At 45.3% G+C, this 19,438-nt stretch overlaps 1 protein-coding gene across 2 annotated transcripts in view; it reads right to left on the bottom strand.

Moving 5' to 3' along the window:
• Nucleotides 1-4,638: 4,638 nt before the first annotated feature.
• ankrd13b (ankyrin repeat domain 13B) overlaps nt 4,639-19,438 on the bottom strand; it is a gene marked incomplete at both ends in the record, with an annotated part of 33,657 nt that continues 18,857 nt past the window's right edge. For both annotated transcript variants that reach the window (XM_084466720.1, XM_084466719.1), the window contains 10 exons: nt 4,639-4,840; nt 6,075-6,151; nt 7,345-7,511; nt 8,405-8,599; nt 9,065-9,222; nt 10,635-10,771; nt 13,752-13,813; nt 14,752-14,833; nt 16,650-16,716; nt 18,623-18,905. In XM_084466720.1, the coding sequence (XP_084322846.1) occupies nt 4,639-4,840; nt 6,075-6,151; nt 7,345-7,511; nt 8,405-8,599; nt 9,065-9,222; nt 10,635-10,771; nt 13,752-13,813; nt 14,752-14,833; nt 16,650-16,716; nt 18,623-18,905 (1,430 nt within the window). The remainder of the gene's footprint in view (nt 4,841-6,074; nt 6,152-7,344; nt 7,512-8,404; nt 8,600-9,064; nt 9,223-10,634; nt 10,772-13,751; nt 13,814-14,751; nt 14,834-16,649; nt 16,717-18,622; nt 18,906-19,438) is intronic.

The raw sequence follows: 19,438 nt of genomic DNA on the forward strand, positions 1-19,438 counted from the left end.
TCAACCTGGATAGTTTTGGTGTCAAAGTCTGTCACTTTGACACTACCCTAGATTTTCATTCTCGCTGGTGATACTTTCTTTGTACAAGAGCCTGGAAGAAGAACCTAACCATTTAGGCAGGCCAATCGCACTTGGGGTGGTGCTTGACCTGTGATTGGGCATATTGGTCTTGACGGGCAGAGCCATGGACCAATGGCTGGCTGCAACTACAAATCAGATTGCAAATGAATGGGAGGGCGCTTAACCAGTAAACACAGTAACACAGTCAAAGCAGACTTTGACACTAGTGCCTCATCTAAAACTACTATCTTCTAAATGTAATGACCCATATAGTTCTGTTCTGTCACTGAGATTCTGGGTATTAGTATATACCATCAAATGTGGTCACTCATACTAATAATGAAATCCTCTCCTTCCAGGTGGTGTGGTTCAATGCTGAGGCGTCTCTTGGGCTGGAGGGATTAATTTTGGGACTAATATTTATTTTGGCCAATATTTAATTTCAGTCTACCATATCTGTGAGCCCAGCTATTATGACAACATCCCTAAGCTGGGATGGGACCCTCTTATAAGCTTTTGATATGGGTGTTTTTATGTTTGGTTTTTTGAAAGGGAACTATAATAAAACTCATGCTTGCATCTCTTAAAGCCAGTATGCGTGATGCACCCTTTAAAGAAGGGTACCCTGGCTGTGCAGATCCATTTATGTCTGAAAGTAAAGTCTGTGTACTTTCCAAGGATAACTCCGGCTGTTTCTCTGAACGACAAATTATTTGTCATTTATTCATAATGTGATTTGTCCAAATAAAAAAGTGGTGACATAAAGTCCAAAGTGTCCTGTCCTTTTAAGTTCACCTTTAAATTTAAAAGCAATGCTTTCCATAATGTGTGTTCATACACATGCAAGATAAAGGGATGCTATGCAGATGAATGCAAATTTACAAATGATGCTGTGCTCAATCCCTCAACCTCCTTAGCTATTGGTTTGTCTAAAGAAAATCAATAGCTATTGCACAGGATATATAGTCACAGAATATGACTATAAATAGACATGATTACAAACGGCCAGGTAATTGTCTTTCCTGTGGTGTCAGTAATTGGATGTGATTCTACCAAATAGGTTCAAGTATTTAATCTGACCCACAGGACATGTATGAAGTGTTTCAGGTTCTTCCCTATATTGGGGTATATTCTCTTCAAACTACATACCAAACAAAGTGACATGTGGCACTGAGGAATATTAATTTAAAATAAAAAATATTAATTACAATATAATTAAACTGAGGGGTACTGTGTATGACCATAGCTTGTTGCATGACATGCTTTGGGTTTCTCTTTGCTAAACGCGTTCTTCGAGTGGAAAGCCAAACAGGTAATAACCAACAGATGGGTGAATGGAAGCGGTGATGGTGATGGAGGGCTGATGTCAGATCCTAGATTAGCATCCTACCCTCTGCATACTGATGCCTGCTGCTTGTAGCACGCCTTGTTTAACTTCTCCATCTCCTTATACATTCACTCCACATACTCCTGGGCTGGAGCCGCTGTGTCCACAGACCTGATGTTATTCATTGTGTTGGTCTGACTCAGGCCAGTGAGTGACTGATTAAATTGTGCTTTCTTGCTCGCTGTCTATGCCTTTGGAGACACTTTGCAGTTAAATTGTTTGCAACTTTTGTTTTGGTAACCAATGGCAATGCACCCTCCACATTCGAGCCCTATAATAACTAGCAAAACCACGCCCACTTGGAAGCAGAGAGTAGTTGGCAGCTGCAGCAACACTGGGAATAGGTGTCAGATGGTCCAGAATGACAGGCAGAGAAGATGGAGTATGACTGAGCTGGTCGAGGCTCTTGAGGTGGCAAGAGTGACACGTTAACACCAAAGACAGACGTGTTTGTTGTTTAAAAAGCGTTATTTTATTATATGAATTCACCTTCCAACATACACCACAAAAATGGCTCACCTCCTCTGCACAAAATCGGAGCAATTTTTTTTTTTTTTACGTAAGAAAAAAGCATTTGTTAATATTAACCAGGCAAGCTTGACAATGAGGACAGTATGGCAATGCTACCCCGGTTTTGTGCTGATTTTCACTGGATTGTAAAGGTCTGATTCACTGTTTGACATTTTCCTTCAAGATACATTAAAGAAACATATGCACACACAAAAGCAATCTGTGATAAACAGTCCCTGGTGCATAAATATGACAACTTTAGCAAGGTGCCTATAAAGACCTTGTGGCTGGATTCTAGGAGGTATAGGCTACAATGCAGAGCCAATTGTATGATCACTTCACACGTTGCGACCATTTCTGATTTGGGGTATTTTAAATGATTCTTCAAATGATGATTGAAATCGTCAGAGTGGCTCTACACTGCTGGCCTCCGGACTAAATCGAGGTTGAACAAAACAAAAGTGTACACAGGTGCAGGTCATGCCTAAATAACAGAACACACACACAGCTTGACTACACAGAAATACAAAGACTGCGCCCCCCAATGGTGGAGCGTGAGGAGTGCGGACGAAAACAAACGCACATCTGTGTCTTTGGCTGACGTTTCTATACCATGTACTTATATACTTTTATACACATCCCTAGGTCACATTACACACAGACCAGTGGCAAACTCATTCACAATCATATAGTGCAATATTTTATTAAGTGCTCATCCAAAGCGTTGTACTACTGCTTTTTCACCAAAATAATATTCTCACCATGTCTAAGCTCCACATGTAAAACTGCTCTTCAGAAGAAAGCCTAAATATATATTGTGCTCCAGCCATTTATTACATTGTCCATATTTTAATAACGGTAACTTTATATGATCCAACCTACAGTCTAAATACAGTACAAGTGTTCTATTTGTGCAAATCAAAAAGAAGAAAAACACGGCAACATCTTATTTTTTTTCTCCTTATTCTCTCTCCGTTTTTTCTTTTTCTTTTTTTTTTTCTTCTGAAACAAATGTTGACATTCAACCTCCAGAGTCCGGAAGCTCCGTCCCGGCCGCTCGGCAAACAAGCCGTCGGGGTCTGTTGCGAGGACATGAGGGGCCATCACTGGGTGACAGAGGTCAATGCGACAGTCAATTCAACCTGTTAACAGGAGTTACACACACACGCGCCGTCATGAAAGCTTCCAAACTCGATAGGGCTCTGTGGACCCCTGTAAGTGTGTAAGTACAGCTGGTTCTTGATTGGACGGACGGACACACACACACACACACACACACACACACACAGGATACACCTATTGACGGTGGGTATCCATTGAGATTTTGCTGTACCGGATCGCAGGGTGTGGTTGTAAACTGATACTGTGTGTGTATAGACGGAGCAGGCCATGTAAGCCCACGTCCAACCTGTGGCTTCATGGGAAGGGTCTGGATCTGCAGGAGAGGGATGGAGAAGCAGGCTTGGGACTGTTAAGGACAGCGATGGCATTGCTGCAAACAGGAGCATTGGTATTCATTCACGTATCTGTCACTTCGTTCTATCTTGATTTAATTCTACATTGGCTTTTTTTAAATCCTTTTTATATGCCTCTTGTGTGCGTTTATTCTTTGTTTGTGCACCGTTTAGTTTTTCTTTCGTAAAGCACCATATTTGTATTGAAAAGTGCAATACACAAGACCATCAATCATCTTGTTGTTTTTACTACTATACATGTAAAGCCATTGGTTCTCTTGTGTGTTTGCTAAATAACTGAACCGTTCCACGGGCTCCGGGGTCCTCAGTGGTCCTAACGTATTCAGTGCACTGCAGAAACCTGCATCAGGCATTACTCGTCTGCATCGCAATAGTTCTGGAATGGCAGAAGTTGAAGCTTTCCTCATTTTAAGAGAAAGTCTTATAAATATAAAAAATGGACTGTATGTGTTGCTGTAATCAGGACCGAGGACAATCGCTTTTTAGACCATGATTCTTATTTTGATGATGAACTATGGGAGCATTAAATTAAAATGTCCTCAGGCTGTGGGCTTACATTAACGAAAATTTGATGGCTTATTGATATAAATTCCTGTTGTTTCATCCGTACCTTCAAAGACAATATTCTTCCACCATGACAGCAGAAGTAACTTTTGAATGTATTCATCATGGTTTTCATTACCTCAGTGACTAAAGCCGACGTCTCTGTCATAAATCATAGTTTGGAGGCTAATCAATATTATATTATTTCCCTTAGTCGCAGCAGTGCTCCAGTCAAAGATAAACATTACCATAGTCATGTGCTGCTGCAGGCCTTTAATCATAAAGGCCAGCCTGGAGGCCATAAGTCATTCTGAGACTCAAGAGCTGAAAGCGATGCAGGCCAACGGAATAAAATCGAGCGAGACTGGTTGAATTGTGCTTTCCTTAAAGGAACAACTGGTCAACACTTTGTGTTTCCTTCCAACGCCAACACTTTTACTGTCTGGTTCTGCAGCATGCATCACCCTGCCTGACCTGATTTATAATAACCAAACACCCAAAAGAACAGAATTAAGAACACAATTAAGCCTCCTAACTAAAACCTGGCTCCTCATCATCGTCATTCAAGCCGCTGCTCCCAAACCTTGCCTTCCATCGCCTGCTGTGTCCATAGAACCTGTCTCCATACCCCTCCCACTCAGGCACCTGCCAGCCAATCAGCTCTCATTTCTCCATGAGCGACAGCTGAATTATCCTCTGAAGCTCCTCCTCTTCTTGCCGCCTACGGATCTCCGCCGCGTCCTGCTCCCTCGCCGAGATCTCCATGGCGATGCGCAGCTGCTCGTTGTAGCTGCAGGTGTTCGGCTGCTTCTTTGTGGGGGTGGAGCAAAGGCTGGTTGGTGGGCGGGGCTTGTGCTGGGGGGTCCTATTAGAGGGAGAGGAGAAGCAGGTTGCAAGGACTGGTGTGTGTGAATACTGGTATTTACAATACTGGCTTGTAAATCGTGATGTCACATCGCAATGACTGCCTCCATTTCGGAAGTATGCGAGCATAGGAATGTTATTGGTAGTAATGGTGTTTTTGGTCATTGTTTATTGTTTTTAATCGTCATTATGGGAGGACGTTGTGATTGAACTGCCACCGTGTTTGTCATGAAAGTCATAGCCTAGGTTATGGTATATTATGTTTATTTGTATGGTCAACAAAAAATCCCAGAATGCATTCTGATGCACAAGCCCAAGCACAAGGTGCAGTAGTTAAATTTGACAAATATAACGTACTGCAGGCCATTTGAGTCTCTATACTGCTGAGAAACAGATATATGCATTAAAAAAATGCCATTGCGTGGGCAACAAGTGCAATATTTTACACTGTGACAGAGAACACAACTGAGTAATCAATTAGATTAAACGGAAGAAGACGTAGTAGATGAGCAGAGGGGGAGAGAGGTAGGAGGGGGGGAAATCAGACAGAAGCAGGACACTCATGTCCTCCAGCCGACACACACAAACACACACACACACACACATGAACAACAAAAGAATGGCAGGATGGGTAGAAGAGGGCAGAGAGGAGAGGAGGATATGAGTCACCGATGGAACAAAAGAAGCACAGGATGGAACCAAAACAATGACGGAGAGCAGGACCAAATGACCAGCAGCAAAGTCATAATTACTAGTCTGTGTGTGTGTGTGTGTGTGTGTGTGTGTGTGCGTGCACAAAAGTCAGGGATGGCCTTTATCTTCTTTTGAACGCTTTATCGTTGTGCATAGCGCTCTTGAAGCACAATCGTTCATTGCAAGTGGTTGGGTTGGTATAATTCCGCTGCTTTTATAGAAACAATTTTAGTTTTGTGGTCAAAATAAAATAAAAGTGCTGAATGCTTGTCAGGAATGACATGTATGTCTGTATAATTCAAATGGCAGAAAGTCGAACCGGGAGGACAGGATGCCAAAACAAAATGTATGAATATCGGAAAGGTATACATTAAAAACAATGAATATCATCTGAGGCAGTCTAAAAACAATCTGAGGTTGATGTTTGGTCGTTAGGTTGATCTTGCAAGAAGACCATGCCATTGATTTCCTGAGGAAATGGATTTCGTGGACATCGTCATCAATATTAAAGTAGAAGTGTATATACAACTTCAACGGCTGACCTCTCCAGACGGCTAGGATCACAGGAGAGGGGGTGGGCTCCCGGCTTGCTATTGGTCAGAGCTTCCCAGATGGTCACCTACACAGGAAGAGGAAGCAGAAAGAAAAATAGAGCGCTGTTCAAACAAGAACATCCTGTGTGTGCAGTCCTTTGGATAGAGCGCAGTCTTAATTTACACTGTGAGTTCTGAGTAGGCTAAGTGATTCTGTCATGAATTATGTATGACGAGAAAGTACCCCTTTCTTATTATTCACAGAGACACAATTAAAATGGGAGTTCAGGCATTCTGAAACAAAGTGCACTCTGTATCTGCTCTATGCGGTCAACATCCTCTTACTGCACAAAACACATAAAAAACAACATAAATACTCTCTCTTTTTTACAACTGTTGCAGTTTTACAACTGCAATAACATGCAGAACAGTAAGCAGTTTTCTCAAAGCTGCCAGCAAAGAAACCACTTTTTACTCTTTTGTGCTTTTTTGAGTCTTACTGGTGGAAAGCAGAATATCATTGGAACCCAGCGTTACAGATTATGTATTCTGTAAAACTGCAGAGAATCCTGTGTGTAGTGTGTCGCCCTCAGCAATACATATAATTATGGGCATAATTCTAAAAGCCAATAAACGGGTAATGTGGTAACCCTTCACAATAGTGGTATAATAATAAACCATGAATTAACATGAGTTAATTAGGTGATAAACATTATTATATAGCATTAGCATAGGTGTTGGGGCTAGTGGGGTAGGGTTAACCCTAACCAAAACCCTATTAAACAATGTGTAAATGAATACCTTAGTAAACATAAAAACCATAAAGGGCTCTTTATGGTCCCACGTTCAAGCAACGCAAGGGGGTTACGGACCCCTTACATCCTTGCGGACCCTCCTTGCGTCCACCGCAAGGGCCTGACCTGCGCCTCCCAAAAATTGGAACCTTCTGTCAAGGCGACGTAGCCGCAAGGGCTGCGATTGGTCCACTCACTAAAACCCGACGCAGGACCATAAACGTTCACGACTACGTGGAAGCATCTGTGTGGTTGTGTGAACGTGGGACCATAAAGAGCCCTTAAGTCAGAGATTACTTGATCATTAGTAAAGGTAATCAACTTTTAGTTAATACTGATCACTGCATTAATTCATGTTTAACGTTAGTCCCCTTATTGTACACTATTACCAATAATGTATAGTCTATTCTCATCGTGTGTGTGTGTGTGTGTGTGTGTGTGTGTGTGTGTGCGCGTGTATGCGTGCACGTGTGTGGGGCGTGTACCTGGTCGTACTCGGTGCCCACCTCCAGCAGGCTCTGCTGGATGGCGAACTGCAGCAGGTCCTCGTCCTCCTCCTCCCGCATGCTGTCTCTCTGCTTCCCCCCCAGCATGCTGTAGCCGGCCGGGGGGTCAAACACACACGGGGGGATCTCCCCAGTGCGGCACGACACTGCGGCGGGAAAGAACGCGCACAGGCGTCAGGAGATATGCAGAGAGAGAGAGAGAGAGAGAGAGAGAGAGAGAGAGAGAGAGAGAGAGAGAGAGAGAGAGAGAGAGAGAGAGAGAGAGAGAGAGAGAGAGAGAGAGAGAGAGAGAGAGGCAGGGAGCTGTGATTGGGTGTGGAGTGTTGTTATGGACGTCTCAGGGTGCGGAGGATGTTTCTGTTTTGTGGGAAAGTGTGTCAGCACTGCTGTGGAAGAGTTATACAATGGGGGCGAATGGGGATGATCCAGATATTGTTAGTGTTGATTTAAAAAAAAAATATATATATATAAATTATACTAATAAAATACTTCATCATCAAATCTTCAAAGTGTGATTCAAATGACACATGTTTTCCTGCAGATGATACCTTAACATTTTTATTCACATGACTATTACTGAGTGAGTATTACTGTAGATGATGATGTAGATGACGAATAGACGAATAGACGAATAGACAAATTCCATTCAGGACTTCCAGAAAGGTTTCCTCTGCAAATAGGCACTATACATTTGATTCAGTTTAAATTGGATATCCTTGTTCAAAACTGGAAAGTAACCTTAATTATTGTTTGGCTGGCCATCTCGCTAGGAGACCGGGGTGTGGCCCAGGGTTCTGATATTCTTTGTTGTTGTTTTTATTTCTTGAGTTATTTTCCTATTTAAGTCTTTCTATCTTCTTGAGAGACTCACAGAAGGATCAGTGGACCAGGTTTTTAGAACCCATATGCTCCATTAAGTTTGATTTGCGTTGTCCCAGTAAGTAACACTATTTTCACTTGAGTAACAATATCTTACGATATATAATACTGTGTGAGTTTGCACTATAGTGTAGTATGTGTGTGTGTGTGTGAGTCTCACTGGTGGAGCTGGAGCTAGAGACGCTGGAGGAGTCGCTGCCCGGTGACGGTGTGTCTATGCTGGGGGTGTCCCTCTGACCGTCCCCCTCCACCGCCTCTCCCCCGGGTTCCCCGCGGACCCCCGGCCCCCCCTCCTCACAGCCGTTGAGGTTGCTGAAGGTGATCCTGGCGTTCAGGATGTGGTAGATGGGGATCTCTGTAGTGAGATCAGAGAATGCAACGCACTGTTCAAACCACAGTGGCGTGACCATGCACCACACACGCACACGCACACACACACACACACACACACACACACACACACACACACACACACACACACACACACACAACACAGACGCAACTCTCCTTGTTTTCTCATGCACGGCACTGTAAGCACACAAATGTTGAAGCCTGCAAACTATGAGCCTGGTATGACACATAAATTATATAATTCATTCCAGTGGGTGCAAGGTTTGTGAGGCTTGTGTGCAGAACGACATGAGATTCAAATAATGCATGTCATACATATTTTAGGTTCCCGTGACCCCAAGGTTCAGTCATTCGGTCTTCTTCCCATTTTGACCCAGTTTCCCACCGAGTCTGCTCTGCTCTATACTCTGTTCATCCGTCCTTGAGAAGACGGTGTGTCACACATTTGTCGCAGGTCTCCACCTCTCACCTATCTTGACGGGGAAGCCCGGGGGCAGGCGCAGGGTGATGAAGTCACGCAGCTTAGCAAACAGAGCGTTGGAGATGGCCATGAGGTCGATGATGGGCGCCACCTGGTCCGCCAGAGACAGAGGATGGGACTCGCACAGCCACAGCTTAGCTTTGAACCTGCAGAGACACCGTAACACACACACACACACACACACACATACACACACACATAATAAAGCATTTGACGTACATAAAGTACAACTGCACAACGTAAACGCATGAATGAGATAGGAAAACGTATAGTTTAAACATATAGTTTCTCGTAGTTGATGTCGTCATCTCTTTAATGTGATTTGTTCTTCAGCCGAAAGACAATGAATTGGTTCAAGACTGATGGGTCCATCTGCTAACAATAGGTTCACAAGCTGCTGCTGAGTCTAGTTTAAGCCATGCCAGTGTGCTGCCGTTTGATTGGGTGTAGTAAAACCCCCTCATGGCAGACTTTGTCTCCAGGATGCCCTGCCACCATGCACCGCAGGAGTCTGTTGTCTATGGAGCCTTTATAAAAGCACAGAACACACTGGTTATGAACAGTGCCAAGTCTAAACCTGGCTGGTGCCAAGAACAAATACTCTTCTATGTGCAGACGTAGCCGGTGTTGTTTACCCTTTGTGGATTGATCCCTCGGTCCTTGTCATGAATGAGAGTCCATACTCAGACCCGTAGAGGGGAACATATTCAATTTGCTATTTTAAGAAACCAATAAGCCCGATATTATTATTATTACTCCTGGGTTTTCTCTTCAATCTGACTCATTTTCTCTTATCACCACCTCCGCATGGTTCCTTAGTGTCCTTTTATTCATGAATCGAGCCATCAAGAAGTATGAGTCATCGAGCGATATCTCATTTGGAGATTTCTCTTTCAGATTCCACTGCAGCTGCTCTCAGTGCGTGTGTGGGTGCGTGCTTGCATTCATGCCTCTCTGTTTGTTTGTGTTTTCGTAGCATCTCTGCATCAACCTTTCTGCCGCCCTTCTCTTCATGCTGAACCGTTCTCTTTTCCACTATGCATTGTCGTGCCCTTGTGTGTGTGTATGTGTATGTGTGTGTGTGTGTGTGTGTGTGTGTGTGTGTGTGTGTGTGTCGATGTTGGTCAGTGTGTGTGTCTGTTTGTGTGTGTGTGTGTGTGTGTGTCTGTGACAGTGTGTGTATGTGTGTGTGTGTGTGTGTGTGTGTGTGTGTGTGTGTGTGTGTGTGTGTGTCGATGTTGGTCAGTGTGTGTGTGTCTGTTTCCGTGTGTGTGTGTGTGTGTGTCTGTCTGTTTCAGTGAGTCTGTGTGTTTGTGTGTGTGTGTGTGTGTGTGTGTGTGTGTGTGTGTGTGTGTGTGTGTGTGACAGTGTGTGTGTGTGTGTGTGTGTGTGTGTGTGTGTGTGTGTGTGTGTGTGTGTGTGTGTGTCGGCCTCTGTGAGTGTGTGAGTGTGAGTGTGCATGTGTACTTGAGTGTCAGTGTCTGTTTCAGTGTGTGTGTGTGTGTGTGTGTGTGTGTGTGTGTATAATATAACGTGCGTGCTGTTCACACAGGGTCACCTCTGTGTCTTGGTGGTGAGCTGGCAGGGGTGGCCGATGTCCCTGGGCTCCAGTGACAGGCCGGGGTTAAAGTACTCCTCTGCCGTCAGGGCCGCGGGGTTGGTGACGGCCGGACACGACATGTGGGTCACCAGGGCCTGGAATACCCAAGGGAGGAGGGGATAGCGAAGGGTAGATGGAAGGGTGAATCGGGGTGGAGGTTTGGTGGTGGAGAAAAGCCAGAGAGTGCGCATGAAGCGTAAGCGTGAGTATCAAACTGTGAACATCAAGCCATGGACATCAAACTGCGGGGAGTGATTGAATGTAAAGGTCACCTCCCAGGCAGGCTGCTGCTGTAACCTATGCTGCCTTCGGAGAGTGTGTGCCGACTCATCGGTAAGCGCTGGTTGATCTTTAGACTTACACAATGTGTGCATTTATACACACACACACACATAGGATTATAATGTCTTGCCTTTTACATCAAACACAATCGGAAACCCCACACAGTGATTAATAATATATAATATATCATAATAATACTAATAATAAAGCAGCAAGCAGCAATAACCGGGGGTAAGCACGCAGCTGCAAGTGAAGTTGGAAACGATCTGGCCTAAGAAAATAAAGGTAACGTGAATTCAGTGTTGAACTTGCTTAAAGATATATACAGCCTAAGTCAAACCTATGCAACTTCCTCACAGTGTCAGATACAGTTCCCCCTATTAAGCCAAAGTGACCCTGCACTGCTGGAGGTAGTAAAGTTTTGAAAGGGATTAGGTTTCATCCAATTTCTCAGACCAGACTGCTGGTAGTAGCTTCAATGTAGCGCATTATCGCTAACTTCCCCAAAGGGAGCTCAGTTCCAACGCATCACGTGTGGTCGAGGACAGGGCCACCACTGCTAGAGTTAGAAGACCGGTGCTTTGTAGTGGACCTTTGACAAGCTGTTTCCTCAGACCATATTGGGTACTGGGTGGGATTTGAACCCATTGGCCAGGCAGGCCTGCTCTCTACTCGCAGAGCTGTTGATGGACATTGTTGCATGTTTTAGTTGTTTTGTTGTTTACTTTAAAGAAAGCTTGTTTTTCAGACAAAGCCTTTTTTGGAACATGGAGATATTATTAATAGGTGTATGGCGAGGTACTGAGCAGAATTGAACCACAAACCTCTGGAATAGACACCATCTGCTCGAACTAATGAGCCGTTGAGCGGTTAGAAAGAACAGGGGAAATCAGTCCATGTTTGAGAAGTTGGTGTTTTTCTCCACACTAAGTCGTTTCTTTTCATTTTCTCTGGCACTCACACTGTCTGGTTTGAATGGATTAAATAGGATCCATGTAGGATAAAATGTATTTTTGATACATAAAATGTGATGCCGAGTCCAACATAGCAGAATCCAATCATATTGGTGTTTGGGAGCTATGGCTATTTCCATTTAATGTAGTCGTATGCTGAAAAGTATTTTTGGCTGTAGCAGCAGATTTCAGAAATTGTTTGATAACTTTTACTTATTAGGCTCCAGATAATCTAAAAAAGCTAAATTGATATGAAATAGTCAAGGGTTCAAAAATAGGCTGTGGTAATTGTAATGCATAAAAACAATTGGCCTCTGGGATATTGGGCTATGAGGAGACGCTATATACTGTATGATATAAAATGCATGCATTCAGATGACTGTCTGTAAGGTATGGCTGCATTAAAGGTGCACTATTCATCTGATGATTGAAGCGCCCCCTATGGCCCGACTGATTAATCTTTAAGTTTGGTGATGCCTAAAGTGAACACCTCCTTTGGCTCCTTGAAGCTCATTGGACATATTTTGCGGCTGTATTTTTAGGACAAGCGCCATCTTCTCATGTGACCAATTAGAGCCTTTGACCCTCAACCATCCCAAAATTGGTTCTGCTCAAATTGGACGTTCGGGCTAGCAACTGTGGGAATTTTAGCGAGTAGGAGTATGATAGCGGCCCCAGGAGGACGATGTGGCCCGTCTCCTGTCCCCTCTGGGGAGGGCTTAGACGTGGTACCTGAATGTGGTTAGAATAGGAATAGGATGTTCAGGAGATACGCCTACTTCCTGTCAAAGTGGCGTTCGCGAACATTACATTTAAATCCCTGGAGGCCATACGGTTTGGGGTTTCAGCACTGTTTTTATCTTGTTCATTTTGAGGGAGATTGGGAATGTATTAGAGTTGGATTGGTGCGAATTGGGCAATTGGCTTGGGAGGAGATGGGAAAGGCACCTTCGCCAAAGCCTGGCATATCTCAGGCCCAAATAAGATAATTGTGTGATAATTTAGATAATTGATATGGCCCTTTAAAATGTTGCAACTTTGACGCATTGGTGATGCTAGAGACTTATGGTGCATTTCCACTGCAGGGTGCGGGTCGGTTCAGTCTGAAAAGGTGTGGCACGGGTCGTGTTTCCACCACCAAAAGTGGGCGTGACCCGGACTGAGCCATATTGAGCCGTACTCGTCTCACAGTACTACTCCGTTGAGCTACTGAGATGCCTGAAAGGGTCCCGGCAAGTTTGAGCTACACACACCGTCGGTTGATTGGTCGACAGAATCACTTCCGTGCGACAGGGGGATAATAACAAATAACAATAGGGACCTTGCCATGTTTGGCTCGGTCCCTAAAAACACAGTACCCGCAAGGTATTTCTGGACAACGGCGAAAGCTTCGTTTATTGAAGAAAATTACCCGCAAAAGTTTGGCGTCCTTCTTGGACGTCCTACATAGTTGCTTGCTCTTTGTTCATTGTGCGTGTTCTTCTTTTTCCTTGGATTTATTAGCAGGCTACACTGTGTCGGGCTGCTATGAGATCACGATGCTTACGTAGCTGCCGCGGCTAACGCCGTCCGGCTTAAACCCCGCCCTACGATAAGGGTACTGGCGGCGGTGGAAATGTGCGCCGTAACTGAGCTGGGCTATAGGGGGGTGAGGCGTGCTGGAAATGCGCCATTAGGCAGATTGGTCCTCTTTTTAGATTTGGCTGTTTGGGACTGCTGTGGGCAAATGTGGACAATTTGGTAAAAAGTGAGCCAAGCAAATTTGGCAGCATAATAATAAAAAAATCAGCCATAACAATAGGTTGCTTGCTTGTATTGAAAACGTGCATGGTGTACTAACCCCATTGTTTGGTCCAACGTGTTGCTCAGCAATACCTAAGAAGTTCTGCAGGGGTGTCTTCCCTGATTAAAAGAAACACACACACATACACACACAGATGTTTAGACAGAACTTATTTTTTTTACATTTTATAAATTATCCATTCATATATGCATGCTTCATAGGGATCTCGCTGTTCACTGTTCAATTGAAGCTAATGGCATTTATCACAGCTCTTATTTGGGTGAAGGGGGCGTTTCTTTCCCTTCATATTTGTTTCAACCTATCATGTTGCTGGAGTCTGGGATCTGTAACCGTGTATACGGTGGACACAAACACAACCAGCAGTAATAAACTGCAAAGTGTCTGTCAAGATTTCAAATCAATCTGTCTGCCGAAATACACTCATCACATCCCCTTCTGAGAGGTTCACTCCCCCCTCCCTCACGCAAATTGGTTTTCATCAGTAAAATACCTCTGTAACGAAACAGGAAACAAGGAGGAACCCGGCTCCCTTTTGTTTTTTGTTTCTGGCCCAGGCCCTGTGCCGTATCCCACTAGAAGTCCTTCCATAACACAGTAGGACTGCTGGATCCCAGATCACCCTGACCCTCTCACCCCCCCCCCCCCCCCCAGAGGGCCCTGTGAGGCCTGATCCTGGCTGACAGCAGCAGCCCAGGGAGGGGGAGAGGCAGGAGCCCTGCTAATCGGTTCTGATTGATCTGAAGCACAGAATGAGCCACCTCCTCCACCGCTACTGGATAAGTGTGAGTGGGGTGCCACATTTATATTTATCAGGTCATTATAGAGGAAGGTCTCCAAATGTATTACAGTTTGTTGGCCTCATTTAGTGATGACGGTGGAATTACAAAGTTTTGTATTTGGGAGTTAGATTTATTGCTAGCATGAAGTGGAAGTGTGGATAGTGGAGGGAAATGGTTGGTCAACGGGGAAGTGACTTGACGTAATGATGTCAACCACCGTCAAGTGCAGACTAGTGTTAAGAACGTGTCCGGCCAACCTTTGGTCTTGGTCTTATTCTGGTCCGACAGGTGATCGGTTCTGGTCCTGGTTATTAGCTCCACGTTGGACGCTCCGTACACCTTGGAGAGGGGGGGGGAGGGAGGGAGGGGCAAAAAAAAGAGAGAATTAAAAAGGCAATAATGGCTCACTTTACTTTTCAATAATGGCTCACACCTTGTCTTTTAAACGTTTCACATCAATGCAACACACCTAACATTGACAACAGTGGTCAACTACAACTCGACCAGATGATCGCTTGACACGAAAGCCGTATGATCAAAGCAGTGGAATAATATAGATAAAAGGAACCTTAATCTTATCACTGTTGGTGACAGTAGAATAAGATAAGCTAAGATAAGAGAAATTCACAAGTGACCAGCAGTACAGTGGGAAAATAGAGTGCGAAAACGAGTATATATACAAATAAAATTTACCAATTTGAAAATAAAATATTATAAAAAACTATTAGAATAAAGATAAACATACTATATACTAAGCCCAATTAAACCGTGTTTGCCGTGTGCCATTATTGGAAATAATGTACTTGGGTAGAGGTAAGAATCACCACCAGGCTTGCACATTAGCTTCCAATAACGGGACGTCGTGGGCGTTTATTTCTTACATCAAAGGAACCTCCAACTCTAGTTTGATGCCTAGACCAAAACCACACTTTATCATTTTCAAAAAATTAGATTTCCAGTCAAGTCAATTGGGTTTATTGGCTTAAACCCAATTCTATTCGATACTTCTTCATTGCATCCTTCACTTTGGTTCCCATTCGCCTGGACACAACTTAATCAACCCGGCGATTCTAAATGGGAATCAATTTGAACTGTGAAGCAAAAGGTGAAGGATCTAATACTGAACTCAATGTATGTCACCACGGGACGAGATTTCATTAGCATAAATCCGTGATGGATTATTCAGTAGACTGAGTCGAGTAGTACCGAAAGTATCACTCAGAATTACGGGTGGACCATCAAAGAGAGCTGAAAGTAGCAGTGAAATGGGTTTGGATTATGTTAAGGAAATATACAACAATAAACACATTCAACTTTTTGAATTGCGAAAGCTCCCTCCTAGCTATGTCCTCTGGGGAGCTGTCTGTTTATATGTGTAACTGTAAATCAATGATGCGGGAAATGGATGCATCTCCCATGACTCTGTCTGTTGGACCGGAGTGCCTGTCGCCAGTGCTCTTAAAATCTCCTGTGACACATTATCCAGGGCCACCAACGCCCGGCTCCCCCACCCACTCCCGGAAAGAGCCTCATCTTTTAGGAAGAGAAGCAGGAGCAGCCCGAGCGCTATTAAAAAAAAAAGTGTGTCTGCTGAGAGATAGCGGCTAGATGCTCGCCAACTTTGACACCTTTGAAATAGAAAGTGTTCATACATTTCGATTGGGGTTTGGAGACTTTCCAACACTCGGATTGTTGAAAAACCCAATCACACCCGCTCTGGAGTTGTGCTAGGAAGCACCGCAGTGCACAGACATGGCAAAGTACGCTTTTACTCATTGAGATTAACCATAGTGCTTTTACTGTCCCCCTTCCTCAGGATTGCGAATAATGACGAACCAGAGGGTCATTTTGATTAAGAGAACAGTTTTAAATGGAAATGTGAGAGGGTCTAACCAAACAAAAGAGCACTACAGCTTTAACTGGACATTAGGTTAAAGAGAGTGTCTAACAAAACAAATTAACACTACAGCTTTAACTGGACATTAGGTTAAAGATAGTGTCTAACAAAACAAAAGAACACTACAGCTTTAACTGGACTTGAGGTTGATAGTGTTGTGGTTAGCTGTCAAAGCGACACTGTGTCACATGACCTAGCTAGGGCCAGTGATGACATCAGTAGGGATAACCTGCGCACTGTGATTCATCATGGCGTTACCTTGGTTTCGTATCCGTTCACCAGCTCTGTCTTCTCACTCCTCCAGCCCAGGATGCCCGTCTTGTTCCTACCATGAAAAAAACAAAGCAAACTTGAACTTAATATCTGTCCTTCCAACCACCACACTGGGCCATAGACCTGGATGACAACGTGCAAGGCCTCGCGTCACACCAGTGAAACAGAGAGCTGCAGCGACGCGTCGTTATTAAACACACGTCAATAGATTCTCTGACGGCGCCTCCCCCTTTTCCCTTCCCCTCCTCATTCATCATAGAGTGCACTTTCTCATCGGACAGCGATTACTTCGCGATATGCCCGGCTGATGCCTCCCTGAGTCCGCCCCCCTGCTGTTCAGTGAGGATAAACAGTTCAATCTACGGTGGAGAAGGCGCCACGCTAGGCTAGGCTACGGCTGGGGCTACAGCACGGACTCCCGTCCACTGCTGTCACTTCCAACACACACGTCTTCACCTCTCTCTAGTCTGTGTCCACAGGTAAACGCTTTTCCTTCTCATTCCTTTCCTTTTGCTCTTGACGTTGAACATCAATCTTTCTTTTTTAGCAACAGCAGCGGCGGTCGACATTGATCTGAAAACACAAGTTTCACAGATCGCTCACCGCTGCTCCGACCAGACAGGGGGCCTCCTTTGCTCCACTACATCGTAAAGGTATTACTTCTTTTTTTTTTGCGACGTGTCTGCAGAAGTGCTGAGCAACGGGCAATGAGCAGAGGTGACACCTGGGAGGTGTCGTATGAGAGAGAGAGGGTGAGAGAGAGAAATAGAGATAGCTAAATGAAAAGGTGGCCCAGGTGAGCTGGAGACAGAGAGATGGAGAGAGAGATGGATAGATGGGAGAGCAAGAGAGGGTAAGATGTGACTGAAAGATGATTACTCAGGGTCCCAAAGAAGGGCTCCCTCTACGACCTAAGAACAATAATCTGAACCACTCCCAACCTCTCTCCCTCCCTCTCTCTTGCTCTCTCTCTATTTTATGTTTTACCATCCCCGTCCTGTCTTTTTTCCTCTTTCATCGATCCATCATGTTCCTCTGTATGACGTTAGCTTTCACCCTCTCTTGCTCCGCATGCACACACACAAACACACACACATATACACGCAAACACGTACACGCTCACACCCCATTCTATTGGGGATTCACCTCATCTTGGTCTTTTGTGTGCCTTGCTCTCTCTCCAGATAGAGTCCTTTAATCAAATACTTTTCTTTTCACTCTCCCTCTCATCCTCCCTCTCTCTCTCTCTCTCTCTTTCTCTCTCTCACCCTCCATCTCTCTCTCTCTCTCTCTCTCCCTCTCACCCTCCTTCTCTCTCTCTCTTTCTCTCTCTCGCTCACCCTCCCTCTCTCTCTCTCTCTCTCTCTCCCTCTCTCTCTCTCTCTCTCTCTCTCTATCTCTTACGCCACAGCCCATTGCTCTACATGTTATCAATCTCTCAACGGCTAAAAGCCATTTGTCTGTGCACACCTATCTCTCTCTCTGTTGGTATCGCTTGACGCCACTGTAAGCAGTGTTCCCTCACTCTCTCTTTCTCTTGCTCTCACTCTCTTTCACCCAACGCCCACGACCAGTTTTATTTTCGGTTGCTGTCTTCTTGGCTTCTTCCTCTTTCTCCTTCTCAAAAGACAGTGTTGTTTATCCACTCGATGGATTACGGTGTCGAGATAATGAATGGTTTGCTCTCACAATCTATAACAATCTCCACCATCTTGATCCATAGACCATTCTTTCTTTTTGGGAAATTTTATTTTCTTTACTTTTATGCAGTCTCAACCTCTCAGCCTAAAGCAGTGAGAGTATACGGGTGGGTGTTGGACACAAAACCAGCCTTGCCCGAACTTTCACACAGCATTGAGTTTGCCACTGCATTCGTATGAGCCGCCGGGCTCCCTCCACACAAAGTCCATTCAACGCTGGCCTTTAAGAAGCGCCCGGTACATCGGTGTGGCTCTGACCTCTCGAAGGCGATGTTGCGCGTGTCCAGCTGGGTGGTGACCACGGGAGCGGACAGCCTGGCTGCTACCTGCTCCTCGCTGGGCTGCAGCGCCCCCAGCAGCCCCAGGCCGCTGGTGGTACTGCAGCCTGTCCCCCTGGAGCCGTTGGCGCCCACGCCGATGTTTGCGTTTCCGGTGCCAGGGGCAGGGACCGGGGCGGGCGCGGCCAGGGAGGAGAGGCAGAGGGTCTCACTGAACACCAGCTGTCTGTCATGGTCCACCTCCATCACCTCTGCCTTGGAATCTGGAGGGAACGGAAGGACGAGAGAGAGAGAGGAAGAGAGAGAGAGGGAGGGATGAGAGGGAGACAGGGTGGGAGGGTGGAGGGATGAGAGAGACAGGGTAGGAGGGATGAGAGAGAGACAGGGTAGGAGGGTGGAGGGATGAGAGAGAGACAGGGTAGGAGGGATGAGAGAGAGACAGGGTAGGAGGGTGGAGGGATGAGAGAGACAGGGTAGGAGGGTGGGGAGAGATGAGAGAGAGAGAGAGACAGGGTAGGAGGGTGGGGAGAGATGAGAGAGAGAGACAGGGTAGGAGGGTGGAGGGATGAGAGAGAGACAGGGTAGGAGGGATGAGAGAGAAACAGGGTAGGACGGTGGAGGGATGAGAGAGACAGGGTAGGAGGGTGGGGAGAGAGAGAGAGACAGGGTAGGAGGGTGGGGAGAGATGAGAGAGAGAGAGAGACAGGGTAGAAGGTGGGGAGAGATGAGAGCGAGAGACAGGGTAGGAGGGTAGGAGGGATGAGAGAGAGAGACAGGGTAGGAGGGTAGGAGGGAT

The sequence above is a fragment of the Micromesistius poutassou genome (assembly GCF_964030765.1).
Source record: "Micromesistius poutassou genome assembly, chromosome: 4".
NCBI lineage: Eukaryota > Metazoa > Chordata > Actinopteri > Gadiformes > Gadidae > Micromesistius > Micromesistius poutassou.